Here is an 18558-nt window from a genome sequence, read left to right as displayed (position 1 = left end):
GCTTTAAAGTAAACTATGCAAAAGACACAAGGAGAGGAGAAAGGCAATATTTTATTCATAAATATAAAATCATAGATTTCTGAGGAATCTGACCTTACAAGTTAACAGAGTCTGATAGGGGGGAAAGGTGATAGACTGGTTGGGGAAGAGAGCACAGAGAAGAATTTACAGATAATCACGGTGGAATGGAAGTGCCTCAGGAGCACCGTGATAAACCTAAGCCCCCTGTGGCGAGGGAAACAGGACATACCAATGTTAACGTAAAATATTTAGAGCTACATTCCAATAAACACAGGAATGGAGGTGCTTCAGGAGCACTGTGATGGGTATCACCCGAAAAACCGAAACTCTTGTGGCAGAGGAGAAAGCACAAACCAGTGTTATCCTGCACATACTGTTTATCATAGAGTTTGGAGAGGATGTCGTTCCTACTAACTCTGAGAGTTCCCTTCTCACTGAATTCCTGCTAACATTGGTTGTTTTTGGTCTTTGTGATAAGCACCATTTTAACTGGTGTGAGATAACAACATTGTCATTTAGATAAGCATTTTCCTCATAATAAGTAATGATGGTCTTTTTCATGTGTCTGATGCTATACATGTTCTTTGAGGTTTGAAGTTTCTGCTAAGTTCTCCCCACTCTTTGATTGTTCTTGTTCATGAGCTTTATACTATATATTTAAAATACATATGGATATATATTCAAGATAGTTGAGTATTGAGTATACATTTTGAATATTCGACTTCTCACATTGATAACATGCAAGTATTTTCTTCCATTCTGTAGAGTGTCTTTATTACTTTAGATGTAGTTTCTTTTGTAGTGCAAAAACCACATTATAAGCTTTCATGTTTGAGTTACAATCATACAATGATCAAACACCCATCCCTCCACCAGTGCACATTCCCCACCACCAATCTCCCGAGTATACCCCCCTTTCCCACCCTCCCCCTGCCTCCATGGCAGACAGTTTCTCCCATACTCTCTCTCTACTTTTTGGCATTATGATTTGCAGTACAGATGCTGAGAGGTTATCATTTAGTCCTTTATGTGCTTTCAGCACACATCTCCCATCCCGAACACTCCCTCCAACCATCATTTTCTTGGTGATCCCTTCTCTATTCCAGCTGCCTTCTCCCCCTGCTCATAAGACTGGATTCCAACTATGGAACAATCTTCCTGGCCCTTGTGTCTACTGTCCTTGAATGTCAGTCTCATGTTACATTATTTTATATTCCAGTCTGTCCCTCCCTTTCTGACTCATTTCACATAGCATGATATTCTCCATGTCTATCCACTTACAAGCAAATTTCATGACTTCATCTCTCCTAACAGCTGCATAGCATTTCATTGTGTAGTGCATCAAAGTTTCTTTAACCAGTCGTCTGTTCTCGGGCATTCGGATTGTTCCCTAATTCTGGCTATTGTGAACAGTGCTGCAGTGAACATATAGGTAGAGATGGCATTTCTACTGTGCTTTTTTGTACCCTTGGGATATATTCCCAGAAGTGGTATTGAGGGGTCATATGGAAGCTCAATTTCTAGTGTTTGAAGGACTGTCCATATTGTTTTCCAGAAAGGCTGGAGCAGTTGGCATTCCCACCAACAGTGAAAGAGCATCCCTTTTTCCCCACATTCACGCCAGCAGTGGTTGCTTTTGTTCTTTTGAATGTGTGTAAGTCTCTGTGGTGTGAGATGATATCTCATTGATGTTTTGAACTCCCTGATTAGTGATGTGGAACATGTTTGTTTGTTTTTGTTTTTTTTGTTTTTGGGTCACACCCGGCAATGCACAGGGGTTACTCCTGGCTCATGTGCTCAGGAATTACTCCTGGCGGTGCTCGGGGGACCATATGGGATACTGGGAATCGAACCCGGGTCGACCGCGTGCAAGGCAAACACCCGCTGTGCTATTGTTCCAGCCCGATGTGGAACATTTTTTCATGTGTCTTTTTTGCCATTTGTATTTCTTTTTTGAGGAAACTTCTGTTCATTTCTTCTCCCATTTTTTGATGGGGTTGAAGGCTTTTTTTCTCGTACAATTCTACTAGTGTTTTGTATGTCCTGGATATTAATCCCTTATCAGAAGGGTATTGGGTAAATATTCTTTCCCATTCAGTGGTTCTCTTTGTATTTTAGTCAGTTTCTTTTGAAGTGCAGAAGCTTCTTAGTTTGATGTAGTCCAATTTGATTATGTTTACTTCCACTTGCATGGTCAGTGATGTTTCATCCTTAAAGATGCTTTTAGCTTTAGTGTCATGGAGGGTTCTGCCTACATTTTCCTCCATGTACCTTATGGATTCATGTCTGATATTGAGGTCTTTAATCCACTTTGATTTGACTTTTGTGCCTGACATGAGACAGGGGTCATAGTTTATTTTTTTTAAATTTATTTTATTTTATTTTATTTTTTCAGAGTTCATTTTTTTGCAGGTAGCTATCCAGTTTTCCCAGCACCACTTGTTGAAGAGACTTTCCTTGTTCCATTTCACATTTTGCTCTTTTATAAAACGTTAAGTGATCATATATTTGTGAGTCTGTGACAGAATATTCAACTCTGTTCCATTGGTCTGCATGTCTGTTTCTAGCCCAATACTGTTTTAATTGCTACTGCTTTGTAGTAGAGTTTGAAGTTTGGGAGGTGATGCCACCCATCTTCTTTTTCCCAAGGTTTGTTTTAGCTATTCGTGGGGGTTTATTATTCCATATGAATTTCAGGAGTGTTTGTCTATTCTTTGAAAAATGTCACGGATATCCTTATAAGGACCACATTAAATCTATAGTGCTTTGGGGAGTATTGCCAGTTTGATAATGGTAATCCTCTGGTTCATGAGCAGGGGATGTGTCTCCACTTCCTAGTGTCTTCCTTTATTTCTTAAAGTAGTGTTTTGTAATTTTCCTTGTATAGGTCCTATACCTCTTTGGTTAAGCTGATTCCAAGGTATTTGATTTTCTGAGGTACTATTGTGAATGGGATTGGTTTTTTTTAATGTCTCTTTCTTCTCTTTTGTTATTTGTATATAGGAAACCCATGGAGTTCTGGGTGTTGATTTTGTAGCCTGCCACTTTACTATACAGACTTATTGTTTCTAGGAGCTTTTCTATCGAGTCTTCGGAGTTTTCTAAATATAGTATCATATCATTTGCAAATAGTGATAACTTGACCTCTTCATTTTCTATCTGTATGCCCTTGATATGTTTTTCTTGCCTAACTTCTATGGCTAGTATTTCCAGTACTATATTGAATAGGAGTGGCCAAAGCAGGCGATCTTGTTTTGTGCCCGATATTAGAGGGAAGGCTTTTAGTTTTTCCCTATTGAGAATGATTCTTGCCGTGGTCCTGTGGTAGATGGCTTTGACTATATTGAGGAAAGTTCCTTCGATGTCCGTTTTGTTCAGAGTTATCATCATAAATGGGTGCTGGATCTTGTCAAATGCTTTCTTGGAGTCTATTAATATGATCATATGGGTTTTATTATTTCTTTTATTGATGTGATGAGTTATGTTGATTTACTTGTGAGTGTTGGCCTGGGGCGATAGCACAGCAGGTAGGGCATTTGCCTTGCACTTGGTCCACCCGGTTTTGATTCCTCCGTCCCTCTCAGAGAGCCAGGCAAGCTACCGAGAGTATCCCGCTGGCATGGCAGAGCCTGGCAAGCTACCCGTGGTGTATTCTATATGCCAAAAATAGTAACAACATACTAGTACAGATTCTATGTACCGATCTATGGTACATAGAAAAATAACGAGGGAGTGCAAGCTTTGGGGGAATAGCTGGATTTCCCTTGACTCTATATTTCAGAGAAGCAAAGAAAATGTGGGAGAGAATAAAAAGAGGTGGATGGGAGGTAACAGGAACAGTGTCAGGGGCCTTGAGCACATTGGTGTAGAGGTATAGTATATGGATATATCTAAACCGCAGAGCCAGTAACACGGTAAGCATGAGATCCAAACAATAAGAACCAAACTTTCAATTCTCTTTTGTCATTTTAATTGAGCTTTTGGAATTTACTATGTTGTAAATTTTACTTTTTTATTTTGTTATTTTTTATTGAATCACCATGTGGGAAGTTACAAAGCTTTCAGGTTTAAGTCTCGGTTATACAATGCTTAAACACCCATCCCTTCACCAGTGCACATATTCCACCACCAAGAATCACAGTAAAGCTCCCCCCAGCCCCCACCTCCCCAGCCCCCCACCCCGCCTGTGTAGCTGATAAATTTCACTTTACTTTCTCTTTACTTTGATTACATTCAATATTTCAACAAAAAACTCACTATTATTGTTTGGAGTACCCCCCTCCCCAAAGTTGGACCTGTTGGAAAGGAAGCATTTGATAATTTGTTTCCCATTGCTGGGAATGAAGAGATATGCGGTCGTGTGGCTACAGTAGCGGCCACGAGGTTTTGGATTTCTGTATTTTAGTATTTTAGTAACTAAGTCCAGAGAAATTTCTGCCAGAAGTTGCATCATTGCAAGCTCATACCTCTCTGCTACTTTATATTCCACATATGAGTGCAATCTTTCTATGTCTATCTCTCTCCTTCTGACTCATTTCATTCAACATGATACTTTCCATGTTGATCCACTTATATGCAAATTTCATGACTTCATGCTAACAGCTGCATAGTATTCCATTGTGTAGATGTACCAAAGTTTCTATTGTATGTTTTTAATGCCACACCCTGTGCATAAACAGAGTGCCTGCTTTCCTCCACCAGTGTCCCAGGACCCCTCTTAGCTACCCCACCCCTCCCCCCACAATTTCTGAGTCAGTTCTGTAGACATAATAATCATCAGTTCTCATGACTTGGCCTTTTGTTGTTCCCTTATTGTTTCCTTATATCTCACATGTAAGAGATAATCAAAATGTATAGACCTTAAAAACAATTTTTTGTGAAGGTAATAATAAGTACACATATAGATGAATAAAGCTAAACTGAAATTTCACAGAATTGTAAACCAATGATAATATTTTTAAAAAACTAGGTTTACGTATGTATAATTAAAAAAATAATAGTGTGAATAATTCTATGCTGATACATTAAAAATCACATGAAATAGGTAAATCCTATGAATATACAATATACTGAGTGAGAAGAGAATTAAGAAAATGTTATGGGAAGCCTATAAAAATATAATGTGTATTATCCTTAAAAGGGAATGTTGGTTTTGTTTTAAAAAATATTATACTGTATCTAATGCTTAAGTATTTACATTAATAAGTTAATCTCTACAGATACAAAAACATCTTTTGAATAGACACAGAACATTCAGTATAAATGAAGCATTATTCATTATTGGAAAAGCTATAAAATCCCTTAGCAAACTACAAGTAAATAGAATTTTATTAATCTAGTAGGGGGCAACCATAAGCGCCATGACTGAGTGCCATACTCACTGGCATAGTGCTAAGAAATTTGTGTTGTCTTTTAAAGCTTATTTAATGCTTCCTGCAAAACTGATTTTAATACTATGAATTCCCTAAGCAGTTGGCAGCCCCTGACTGTACTGTTCCTTCAAATCTGAATGATAATCTAGTTGGATAGACTGCTCTTGATGAGGTATTTATTTTATTGATTTTTTTTTTTTTTGCTGTGTCCCACCATTCTCTTCTGGCTCTACCTAGTCTTATTTGATAAATCTGCTGCGAATCTTACAGGCCTTCCTTTGTATGTGTACGTTCCTTTACTTAATTTTTCTGCTTTCAGTATTCTGTCTCTGTCTTTGGACTTTATCATTCTGATTATAATGTGTCCTCGAGTTTTTCTATTTGAGTCTGTTTTTACTGAACCCTTTGAGCCTCTGAACCAGGGTGTCTGCACTGCTCAGCTCTGGGAAATTCTTATGATTATATAACAAGTGGTTCTTCATCAATTTTTCCTTCTTGTTCTTTGGGGATTCTGATGATTCTTAAATTGTTTTTCTTGAAGTTATTACTATAGTTCTCTGGTGTGCTGTTGATTTTTTTTTTCATGTTTTTTCCCACCTTCTATTTTTTTCTAGATATTTCTTGTATATCATCTTGGAGCTCCTTGATTTTTTTTCTCAGCTCTTGTTATTCTCCTGTTCAGTCATACACACACACACACACACACACACACACACACACATGTATGTGTGTCATATACCATACTCTTCATTCCTGTTACTTCTGAATGTGGTTTTCTCATTTTTTTCATTTCCATCTCCACTCTCATACACTCTTGTGCTTTGCTGACTAACCATGCCATTGTTTCTTTGAACTCATTAGACAGCTCAGTAAGTCTTCACTAAGTCATTCTCTGAGAGTTTTCAGAGCTAATTGTTACTGGTAGAAACTTCTTTGTAACTATTTTTATTCACAGTGTTAGGGGCTTCTACACATTTTTTGTATTGTGTTTGCTGTGTTCCTTCTGTGCTGAGAGTGAATCTTTGTAGTTAGACGCCCTGGGATCTGATGGATCTTTTCCTTCCCTGCCAGTCCTCACTCAGTCACAGAGGTGTCAGTGTGCAGTGTGAGATGTGCTGACGGCAACTGTTGTATAGCCGTACGTGTTGCGGGTGCTTAGTTCAGGAGATGTGGAGCAGTGACCCAGCTAGAAGGGAGGGGGTCTGCGCCAGCTGCACAAAGGCACGGGGATGTCTGGACGCTGGAGGGCTGGGGGGCAGAGCCGCGGGTGTGAGGTGGGCGCAGCGCCTGCTGAGGGGCTCTAAAGAGACCTACTCAGGGGCTTCTGGGCTTGTGTCCTCAGCAGTTGTGTCTGTGCCGGTTCCCCGTGGTTCATTGCATAACTGGGTGTCGGTCTGAGCGGTAGAGTTTGGAGTCAGAGATACTGGACGGGGTTGAAGCATTTGCCCTGGAATGCAGCCTCCACTAGTTTGGTTTCTGGCACTGCATGTGGTCTCCTGAGTATAACCAGAGGTCACTCCTGAGCACTGCTGGGTGTGGCCCTTTGAGTATAATGAAATATGGTCATTTTGAAAACAGAAAATTACGTTTTGCTTTACTTTGTTACTGATATTTACAAAATCTTAAAAGAGATTTCAATGTCTTTGCTTTTTTAAAAATCGTTTAATATTATTTATTTTTAATTTTTTACTAGAGAATCACTGATGTACAGATGTACAGTTACAAACTTATAAACTTTTGTGTTCGCATTTCACTCATACAGTGATCGCTTACCCATCCCTCCACCAGTGCCCATTCACCTCCACCAATGATCCCAGTATCCCTCCTACCACCCCTCCCCATCCCCCACCACCCCACCCTGCCTCTGCAGCAGGGCATTCCCCTTTGTTCTCTCTCCTGTTGGGTGTTGTAGTTTGCAATAGAGGTATTGAGTAGCCTTCATGTTCGATCTGTAGTCTACTTTTAGTTCGCATCTTCCAACCCGAAAGGGTCCTCCCAACATCTTCTACTTGGTGTTCCCTTCTCTATCTGAGCTGCCTTTCCCCCCAGCATGTGAGGCCAGATTCCAGACTGTGGGGCAGACCTGGTCCTTATCTCTATTCTTGGGTGTTAGTCTCCCTCTCTGTTATTTTATAAAATATTCCACAGATGAGTGCAATCTTTCTATGTCTGTCCCTCTCTTTCTGACTCATTTCATGATACTTTCCATGTTGATCGACTTATATGCAAATTTCATGACTTCATCTTTTCTAACAGCTTCGTTTTAATTTTAAATCATATTCATCGATAGTTTTCAAAATTTTAATAAGTATTTCTTTTCATTTCCATAGCTTTAGAATTTAATTTTATGCAGGGAGTGATCTAGAAATTCAGCTCCTTTCCTCCAAGATGATTTGCCAGTTATCTAAATAGCACTTACTGATTCTTTATTGAACTAATTCACATAATTGGACCTATTTTTGGATAGATTGTTCTTTCCTATTGATTTATTTGTTGCTACTACACTGGCCACATTTTATCTTAGTTTTATGCTCTTTTTCTTTCTTCCTTTTTTGTTCATTTATTCTTTGTAATTTTTTCTTTTCGGCCACACCCATTGGTGTTTATTTGTGGCAGTGCTCAGGAGGACCATATGGACTGCCAGAAATTGAACTTGGGTCTGCTGTTTGCAAGGCAAGCTCCCATACTATCATGGTAGCCCCTATTATTTAGAAAATAAAATTAAGATTAATTTTCATTCAGATATCTCAACTTGGGAGAAACAAACTTACTCAAATGTTTAAAATTCCACTGAAATTTTACATGGTATGACATTTAGATTTATATAATAAAAACTAACATCTTTGTAATATACAACTGCATATTCAAGAGTAGTTGTGTCATTTGCTTACATTTTTAAATCATGCCTCTCAGAATTTCTAGCTTTCTTTTATGATCTAATTTCTTACTGAGTTTAAATGGGTGCTCTGTTTTTTTTTATTGCTATTATAAGTTGCCAGTTAAAATTATTTTCTATCTGGCTGCGTTTTTGTTTAATCTAGGGGTACAAGTATCTTTATCACTCAATTTTTTAAATTATTCACTATTTTATTTACTCTTTGGCTTATTAATGATATCTTAAAAATACCACTTTGTCATTTTTTTGTTTACTTACAAATTTTTTATATATTGACTTGCTAACCATCGATCTAAGTGATATTGGTCTGTCATTTTTTGTTACGGTGGTTGAAGTGATTTTCAAGTTATGGTATTATTATTATTAGTCTGCTTTTCTGAAAAGGATATGAAAGAGTTCCTGACTATAGATTGTATGTTCTAACCTTAAATTCCCATGTAGTAATTAGTCATAGTACTTACCAGGGTTTTACTAACTACATACAATAATGGTATAAATTAGGTTGAAATTTTTTTAAATATTAAGATAGGCCATTTAAAACATTGAGTTATGTAAGAAAAATGCAATATTACTATTTTGTTTGGGGGCTACTAGTGTTCAGTCCTTGCAGGCTCTAGGGATTATATGGGACTTCTATGCCATCTTATCTCTCTAACCCCAATATACAATTTTATTACCTGCAATTTTTTATGCAAAGCTACTTTTCAGTTTTCAATGTAACATGTTTGTTTTGGGTCTGTCAATTTAATGACACTTAACTGAATGATTCTTAATTTTATTTGTATATTGTATTTTATAGTTAATTTTGTAAATATTTTTCTTTAACATCATAACAATAAAAAAGTTGCCTTTTAAGCAATTGGTTCAGAATACCAGTAACTTAAGAAACATGTTTTGGGATGATTTAGCTGATATATCTAGGAATTTTTACATTCTTTAAGCACTTTTTATTTCCAGAAAAAAGATGATTTTTTTTAAACTATTTAAAGATTTTGTTATTGAATCACTGTGAGATAGACCCTTACAAAGCTATTCATAATTAGGTTTGCTAGCCTTAATAAATATATGGTAACTTAGTAGCCACAAGTAGTGAGAAATTAAAATAGTTGATGACAGCAGGATGTGGGGTTAAATGAAGCATTCATTTAAAGGTTAGCCAGTTATGTTGATAATGTTGATATTGGACTGATTCGAGCAGTGATTTTAGGGCATGCATCTCATTAACAGGAGTTTAAGAGAGAATAGGAGAATAAGCAGATAAAATCTCTTATAATAACCACTGAGAATTGTTGCTGTAATGGAAGCAAAGTAATGGGGATAGCTTGAGAGAGATGTAAGGTATTCAGGAGGAGTCATTTTGTGTTTTAATCCTGGAAAATACAGAATGTATTTGCTTAGAGATGAATAAAGCCTGTTATCAAGGAAGAGCTATCCATATAGAGAAGTTTGGGGCAGTTTCTCCTCCACTGACTTTCAGGTTGATAAGTGGTGGGAGCCTCTGTAATAAGTTGTCCTTGGGTAATAACATGGATAGTTTGTTCATGGGAATGGGGGGAAGAAGAAATATATGAACTAGAGATAGTTTATTTTCCAATCAAACGTACTCAGCCCTGAAAACTTCTCATTCAAATATGATATAGAAAGAAAGGATTTTCCATATAAACAAAAAGTAATGAAGTTTTCCACCACCCATCATGCATTATAAGAATTGCTAGAAGGATTTCTTATACAGAAAAATAGAGTTAAGGAAAAATAATATTCATGTATGGTGATATATAATAAAAACAGGATCAGGAGTAAACAAAAATGAAATGAGAAACCCGAGAGATAGTACAGAGGTTAAGGCTCTTGGGCCAGAGAAATATGGTGAAAGGTGCTGGCATTGCTTATGATTGACCCAGGTTTAATCCGTGGCACTGAGTGGGCTTCCTAAACCCTCTCAGAAGTGATCCTTGAGCACAGAGCCAAGAGTAAGCCCTGAATACTTCTGGTTGCGATCCCCCACCACAAACCCACCAAAAGAAGAAAGACAACCAATCAGTAAAAAAAGAGAACCTTAAATACAAGAATGACTGTATAGTTCTCATGGTAATTACTAAACAAAAATCTGGACCAAAGACCCAGAAGAAAAAAAATACTGTAAAAGTGAAGGAATCACCAGGAAAAACCTTCCAAATGGAAACTATGCAAAGAAAACGTCCAAATGAAAAGATGGATACATCTGGGAAAAGAAAACAGAAATATAAAATGACCATTTTTTTAAATAAATTTATTTATTTTTAATTAATGAATCACCATGAGGGTACAGTTACGGATTTATACACATCTGTGCTTATGCTTCCCCCATACAAAGTTCGGGAACCCATCCCTTCACCAGTGCCCATACTCCGCCACCAGTAAACCCAGCATCCCTCCCACCCTCCCCAATCCCATCTCCCCCCACCCCACCCTGCCACTGTGGCAGGGCATTCCCTTCTGTTCTCTCCCTCTAATTAGCTATTGTGGTTTGCAATAAAGGTGTTGAGTGGCCACTGTGCTCAGTCTCTAGCCCTCATTCAGCCCGCAACTCCCTTCTCCCACATGGCCTTCGACTACATTATAGTTGGTGATCCCTTCTCTGAGTTGCCCTTTCCCCAGAATGTGAGGCCAGCCTCCTAGCCATGGAGTCAACCTCCTGGTAGTTGTTTCTACAATTCTTGGGTGTTAGTCTCCCACTCTGTTATTCTATATGTCATAGATGAGTGCAATCTTTCTATGTCTGTCTCTCTCTTTCTGACTCATAAAATGACCATTTTTAAAAAAAAGAATGATGGTAAGCATGCACCATATATCAATAATCAGGCATAATAATATAATAATAACGTAATAATAATGTAGGCATGAATGATCTGAACTCACCAAATAAAAGACATAGTGACTGAGTGGGTTAAAAAGTAGGACCATTCTATCCTGTGCACACAGTGCCTCATGTTGATTTGTAGACCAGTACAGGCAGAGTGAAAGACGAAGGTGGGGTGTTCCTGCCCTGCCCAGCAGAGCACTGGCAGGCAGGGACTGATACTCAGCAGTCATTGGTATTGGTGAAGCCAAGATGGGCGCACCCATATGTACGAAACACATGTTAACAGGTATCCAATGATATAGACAGCAACCTGATTAATTGCAGGGCAACTCAGCACACTGTACCGCAGTTGGACAGATTGTTTGGAGGGAGAAGTAAGGAGAGGATAATGGCATGAAATGAAGTATGTGAACAGATGGACTTAATACATATGTGCTGAAATTTCTTTTTCCCTTTTTTGATTTTGGGCCACACCTGGTAGTGTTCAGGATCTACTCTCAGCACAGTACTCTGGGGACCAACCATGTAGTGGCAGGGTAAGCCCAAATTGTGCAAGGCAAGTGCCTTCCTCCCTGTATTATTTCTCTGACCCCTAAACAAACAAAAACACTAAACTCTTAATAACTGAATCAAGAACAAATTGTCTCTCTGCAAATATATGATTCCTGAAATAGAGATTAAAACTAAAGAATAGTCAAAGATCAGTTAACATAAACATATGATCTTGTAAGAATTTCTTTCCTGTGGTCTAGAGCAAATCTTTTTTAGCATCCATTTTATTTTATTAAACTCCCAAGACATACTGTGCTCAGAACAACAAAATTCAAAGAGAGAAACAGATTATTGAAAGTAGTAAGACCAAAAATGTAAATTACATACAAGAAGCCCATAAGATTCACAGCTGATCTATCAAGCGAGACGCTACAAGACAGAAGAAAATAGACAAAAACTCAATGTCATGACCATCACACTCTGTCCCACTCAATTCTCACTCAGATCTGAAGGAACAAAGCTTCAGGGACAGGCATTTGCTTAGGGAATTTAGACTTGCAAGAACCACTAAAGTAGCTTCCTTAAAAGTCAGGATATCTCTGTTTCCTGGTCGGTGGCGAGTCATCTTTGAAGATACCTGTAGCTTCAGTGTCATAGAGGGTTTTGCCAACCTTGTCTTCAGTGTACCTTATGGATTCTGGTCTGATGTTGAGGTCTTTAATGGAAACAGATAAACAAATGGTACTATCTTAAAATTAGAAGCTTCTGTACCTCTGCATAAACAGTGACCAGAATACAAAGACAATTTAGAGAATGGGAAAGGATATTGACCCAATACCCATCTGATAAAGGGTTGATATCAAGGATATACATGGCACTGATTGATCGCCACAAGAAGAAAACATCCAACCCCATCTGAAAATGGGCAATGAAATGAACAGAAACTTTCTCAAAGAAATCCAAATGGCTAAAAGGCACGTGAGAAAATGCTCAACATCACTAATCATCTGGGAGATGCAGATTAAAACAACAATGAGATATCATCTCACACCACAGAGACTGGCCCACATCCAAAAGAACAAAAGCAACCAGTGTTGGCACAGATGTGGGGAGAAAGGGACTCTCCTTCACTGCTGGTGGGAATGCTGACTGATTCAGCCCTTTGGAAAACAGTATGTATGATTCTCAGAAAATTAGAAATTGAGCTCCCATTTGACAGCAATACCACTTCTGGGAGTATATTCTGGAGAGGCAAAAAAGTATAGTAAAAATGACATCTTCACTCGTATGTTCATTGCTACACTGTTTACAATAGCCAGAATCTGGAAAAAACCCAAGTGCCTGAGAACAGATGACTGGTTAAAGAAACTTTGGTACATCTACACAATGGAATACTATGTAACTGTTAAAAGTGATGAAGTCATGAAATTTGCATATAAGTGGATCAGCATGCAGAGTATCATATTAAGTGAAATGAGTCAGAAAGAGAAGGACAGACATAGAAAGATTGCACTCATCTGTGAAATATAAAGTAACAGAACACTAACACTCAAGAATGGTAGAGATAAGGTCCAGGAGGCTTGCCTCACATCTTGGAAGCTGGCCTCACATGCTGAGGGTAAAGGCAGCTCAGATAGAGAAGGGAACACCAAGTAAAGGGTGTTAGGAGGACCCGCTCGGGTTGGGAGATATGAGCTGAAAGTCAACTATAGACCAAACATGATGGCCACTCAATACCTCTATCACAAACCACAATACTCAAAAGGAGAGCGAGAACAAAAGGAAATGCCCTGCCAGAGAGGCAGGGTGGGGTGGGAAGGGTGGGATGGGGGTGGTAGGAGGGCTCCTGGGATCATTGGTGGTGGAGAATGGGCACTGGTGGAGGGATGGGCACTCGATTGTTGTATGGCTGAAATGCAAACACAAAAATTTGTAAGTATGTAACTGCCTCACGGTGATTCACTAAGTTAAAAAACTTTGGTATTATATTTATAAGTTAATATGAGAAAAATTATATCATTAATGCATTAAAAAAGTCAGGACAAACTCCTCAGCATTTGGTATTGAATATGACATTCAGCGCTTGTTGTTGTCCTCTACTAAATTTAGAAAAGTTTATTTACTTCTATGACGCTAAGCATTCTCAATAATTAATCAACATTTGATTTACATTAAATTCTATGTATACCGCCAAAAAAAAAGCAAAAACAAAAAAGAGTGTCCCAAAACATCAAGTACCTAGGAATCCACTTAACAAAAGAGATGAGAGACTATATGATAAAAACTTCAAAACACTCAAGAAAGAAATTGAAAAAGATCTTAGGAAATGGAAAAACATTCCATGCTCACAGATTGAAAGAATAAACATTGTCAAAATGACCATTTTACTTAAACTACTGTATAGTTCAGTGCAATCCCCGTCCAAATCCAGACAACATTCTTAAAGGAATGTTGAAGTAAAGTTGATAAAATTAAGAGTTGATGTCCATAATCTATAAATTGCTTACAAAGATCAACAACAATAAAATCTAAAAGCCACATCAAAAAAATGAACAAACACTTCTATGAGAAAGACTAGCGGATGGCCAACAGGCACATGAAAAACTGCTCATTATCATTTATTATTAGGGAAATCCGAATCAAGATTTCAGTGAGATATCCTCTTACACCACTGACAGTGGCACATATCAAAAATACTGGGAACAACCTCTGTTGGTGGGGATGTAGTGAAAGGAGCCCTCATCCACTGCGGGTGGGAATGCTGTCTGGTTCAACCTCCATGGAAAACAATATAGGGGTTACTCAGTAAATTCAAAGTGAGCTCCCATATGGTCCAGCAATTCCACTTTTGGGTATCCATCCCTAGAACAGAAAAACATTCATTCAAAAGAATGTATGCACACCATTCAGTACAATGGCTAAGATTTGGAATCAGCCTAGATGTCCAACAACAGATATGTAGATCATGAAGATATGGCATATATATGCAGTGAAATAGTACACAGCTTTAAGGAATGATGAAATCATGCAGTTCTCTGCAACATGAATGCAACTGGAAGACATCATGTTAATTGAACAGGTGTCACAGTATTGTGTGTCTAAAACTCAATTATGAATAACTTCATAGATCATGTTTTAGTAAAAAGGTTGATTGAAAAATAAATAAAAATTAAAAAGGTATACAAAAGTTGTCTTCACTTATTTCACTTAGAATAATCACTTGATATTACTTCTATCTTGTCTCAAAAGACATCTTCTTTAACGGCAAAGTAGTGTTTTACTGTGCAATACTTCATATCTCAAAGCTGCTTTATCTTAAAGTTGTCTGTGGATGAGCATTTAGATTGATTTCATGTTTGACTATTGTGAATTGGCTATTGCTAACTTCAAATTAGTATTTTTATACCCTTTGAAAAGATACCTAGGAGGGCATGACAGGAGCATGTGAAATTTCCACTTGGGGGGTGGACTTCTCAGCAGTGTTCAGGAGCCTGGGGGCACACCCCAAATATGTCTCCTGGGAGTGCTCAGTGCTCAGTATCTCACAACAACGTGATGTTGTTCAGGCCCAGTGGAACTCAGGACCGTGTTTGTTTATTCAAAATCTTCATCCTTTTTTCTATCGCAGCTGCACCAGTCCACATTGTTACTGCTTTTTCCGTTTGTTTGTCTTTTCCCATGAATCATATGCCCTGAGATTTCTCTCCTTTTTTCCAGTTTTCTTTTTTGTTTTGTGTTTATCATGGTGTCTATTTTCTGTATCTAAAAAAGTGTGTGTGTGTGTGTGTGTGTGTGTGTGTGTGTGTGTGTGTTTGCGTGCAGCGTTGATAGTGGCTCAACATCCTTTGCTACAGCTGAGCAGATAGCAAAGAAGAAGGAGATTTTCTTCTTTGTATTTTTTTATGGTCTTCTACAGATTGTTGCTCAGCTGTCATTTTTACAGCTTCCTGTCATAAATGAAAGAACAGAACCATTGATGATTTAGATATAACCTTGGAGTTCTCTTTTATTTACAAAATATCACGATCGCGATCACAAAATCCCGTTAATCATCGATTTCTTGATTTCTCGAGCAGGCTCAGTGACCTCTCCATTCTTCCTTTCCCTGAGATCTTAGAAGTCTCTCTCCACTCAGCCCTCCCAATGATGTTGTACTGGAGGCTCTTTCAGGGTCAGGGGAATGAGATCCAGCTTGTTACTGGATTTAGCATATGAATACACCATGGAGAGCTTACAAGGCCATGTGGGCAGGAAACTCTCAGAAGCTTGCCAGTTTCCCCCAGAGGGAGAAGTAGGCTACAAACGCTTTGGGGCCTCGTGCTTCTGGGAGCTTGCTTTTAAGTCTCTGGATGTTGGCCGTTGATGGGATTACACACACCTGGGTTCCTCTGCCAATACCTTCATGCGTGAGGCCCGTCCGAATGTGTGGAGAGGGGCATCGAGCATCGCTGTAGCTAGGTTCCGGTGGTCTTCGGCTGCCTGGAGCTCTGCTCAGGGTGGGGATATATTAATATATTAATTCAAAAATTAATATATTGAAATTAATTTTTCTTCTTTTAGATGTTCTTGGTAGTTGCTCCTCTTTCAGTCCTTTACAACTGGAGAGATGAATTGGACACCTGGGGGTATTTCAGAGTTGTTCTTTTACATGGTAGCAAAAAAGACCAGGAGCTGATTCGAGTAAAGCAGAGGAAATGTGAAATTGCTCTAACGACTTATGAAACACTGCGGTTATGTCTGGATGAACTCAACAGGTAACAGTTTCTTACATCAGTTGCATACATGAATGCTTATGTATTATAATTTAAAATCTCTTAACTGTTTATTAGCATGATTTACTTAGTTCAGAATTATTAAAATAGTTTATTATGATTAACTTTATGTTGTTGCTTGTTCGTTTATTGGGGGCCACAGCCAGCAGTGCTGAGGAGTTACTACTGGCTCTGTGTGCAGGGATCATTCTTGATGGGACTTGGGAGACCATATGAGACGCTGGGGACCTAACGTGGGTGGCCCATGTGGAAAGTGAGTGTCCCACCTGCTGTACTATCTCTCTCGTCCCCTTAACTTCCGTGTAATCACCAAGCGGGTAGGAATCCTCAGCTCTCTCTCGACACCTTTGTTCAGTGGGCTTGCGTCACTCCCCCACCCAGGACAGCCAATGCCATGGGCGGACAAAGAAGGAAACGAGGGCCAGGCTGGTTGGTGATCAGTTGCCTTTTATTCCATTCTCCCCAGTGCCTGTTCCAGCTCCCCTAGGCTCCTCATTGCAGTCCTCCTGTCCCCTTGCTCAGCTCTCCCTGCTCCGACTTCCTGCCTTGGCCTCTCTCTAGTCTCTCTCCAACTCCCAGCATTGGGGGTAGCAGCAGGACCAGGCCAAACAGCACAATCAGCATATGAAAGCCCTCCACTCAAGGGCAAAATGTCACCTAGGGTGTGTTTCTCCTCTCATTAGTCCAGCAGTCATTTAATTAGCATTTTAAGTAACATCTTAATTCTATTCCTTAATATTAGTTATTTTGTATGGGCACAGTAAGAGATATATTAAGCTTGTAGGGTGGCTTTCCTGGGGACATCTCGCTATAGATCTCAGGCTACAGTGCTCAGGCCAGATTAATCTCTCCTAACCCTAGCAGGGTCCTAATATAGTTGTTACTTTTTGGATCATGATAGAATTTGTTCATGCCTATGCTCTTAACTTCTAGTTAAGTATTTTGGCACTTTGGCCTGGCCCATTTTGATGCCAGGGTAGCTCACAGCTTGCCCTGGGTCCATCCAGTCCCTCATCAGGACCCTGCTTTTGGATGCTAGGAACTAAGGGCAACTGAGGCTTAAGTTGAGAGAACAGATAACCCAGGAGTGAATATCATTCAGAGTCAGTTAACTCCCAAGTTACAGAACATAACATTAACTGTCTTCTTGTGTCTATACAGAAAGGACACTGATCTGAATTAACTATGCAAAGGACATTAGGAGAAGAGCAAAGCAATATTTACAAGTTAACAGAGTCTGATTTGGAGATAAAGGTGATTGACTGGTTGGGGAAGCAGAGAACAAAGAAAGAGGTTACAAATAAACACAGAAGAATGGGAGCTCTGTGATGGGAGTAACCCAGTAAACCTAAGCTCCCTGTGCCAAGGCAGAAAGGACAAACCAATGTTATCATACAAACTTGTATCAGAATTTTCATTTTCTTGTTCTATTTTTTCTGTACCACTCTCTATAAAGTGCTTTATAAGGAATATGACTCATTCTAAGTCTTATGTAAAATCTGTTTTTCAGACTTGAGTGAATTTCATGAATGATTTTAGTTATGGAACTTGTTGTAAATGTACTTACTTATTTTGATTTTGAGGCCGTACCTGGCAATGCTCAGGGTTTTCTCCTGGCTCTGCATTCAGGAATCATTCTTGGTAGTAATATGTGGACTATATTAGAAGTTCTGAAAGATTCTTTGAGAATTTCGCCTTTATCAGGGCTACTGGAGTGTCTCTAGGTGTTTTCTGTAGGTTTCTGATATAATCCCCAAAATGATCAGATGGTATTTTATAGTCAGTGCCAGATTGAATATAGTCGTACTAATGAGGGTATGTTTAATAAGACATACTTGAGCAAAACTGTGTTCACTTCAAATTCTCATAAACCTAAGTACACACATCGATCTTCAACTTCTAGCTTCCAGTGCTGTAGATGTTTTTCCATCTTTCACTCATCATAATTTTTTGTTTGTTTGTTTGGGGGCCACACCCAAACTCATGGTGCTCAGGGCTTACTCCTCGCTCTGTGCTTAGGTGATGTTCCTGGCAGGGCTCAGGAAACCGTATGGAGTGCTGTGTGCAGGCAGCCATGTGGGGTTGGCTGTGGGCAAGGCACGTTCCCTACCTGCAGTACTGTCTCCAGCTCCACCCCTTAGGGTTTGTTTTTTTGTCTTTCTG

General features: G+C 38.9%; 1 protein-coding gene across 4 annotated transcripts in view; it reads left to right on the top strand.

Moving 5' to 3' along the window:
* Positions 1-18558, top strand: part of ERCC6L2 (ERCC excision repair 6 like 2) — a 133250-nt gene that overhangs the window by 33046 nt on the left and 81646 nt on the right. For all 4 annotated transcript variants that reach the window (XM_055125781.1, XM_055125783.1, XM_055125784.1 and 1 more), the window contains one exon: positions 16184-16377. In XM_055125781.1, coding sequence (XP_054981756.1) covers positions 16184-16377 — 194 coding nt within the window. The remainder of the gene's footprint in view (positions 1-16183; positions 16378-18558) is intronic.

Source organism: Sorex araneus, chromosome 2 (assembly GCF_027595985.1).
Source record: "Sorex araneus isolate mSorAra2 chromosome 2, mSorAra2.pri, whole genome shotgun sequence".
Taxonomy (NCBI): Eukaryota; Metazoa; Chordata; class Mammalia; order Eulipotyphla; family Soricidae; genus Sorex; species Sorex araneus.
The sequence above is the reverse complement of the archived record's forward strand: the minus strand, read 5'-3'. Positions and strand labels throughout refer to the sequence as shown.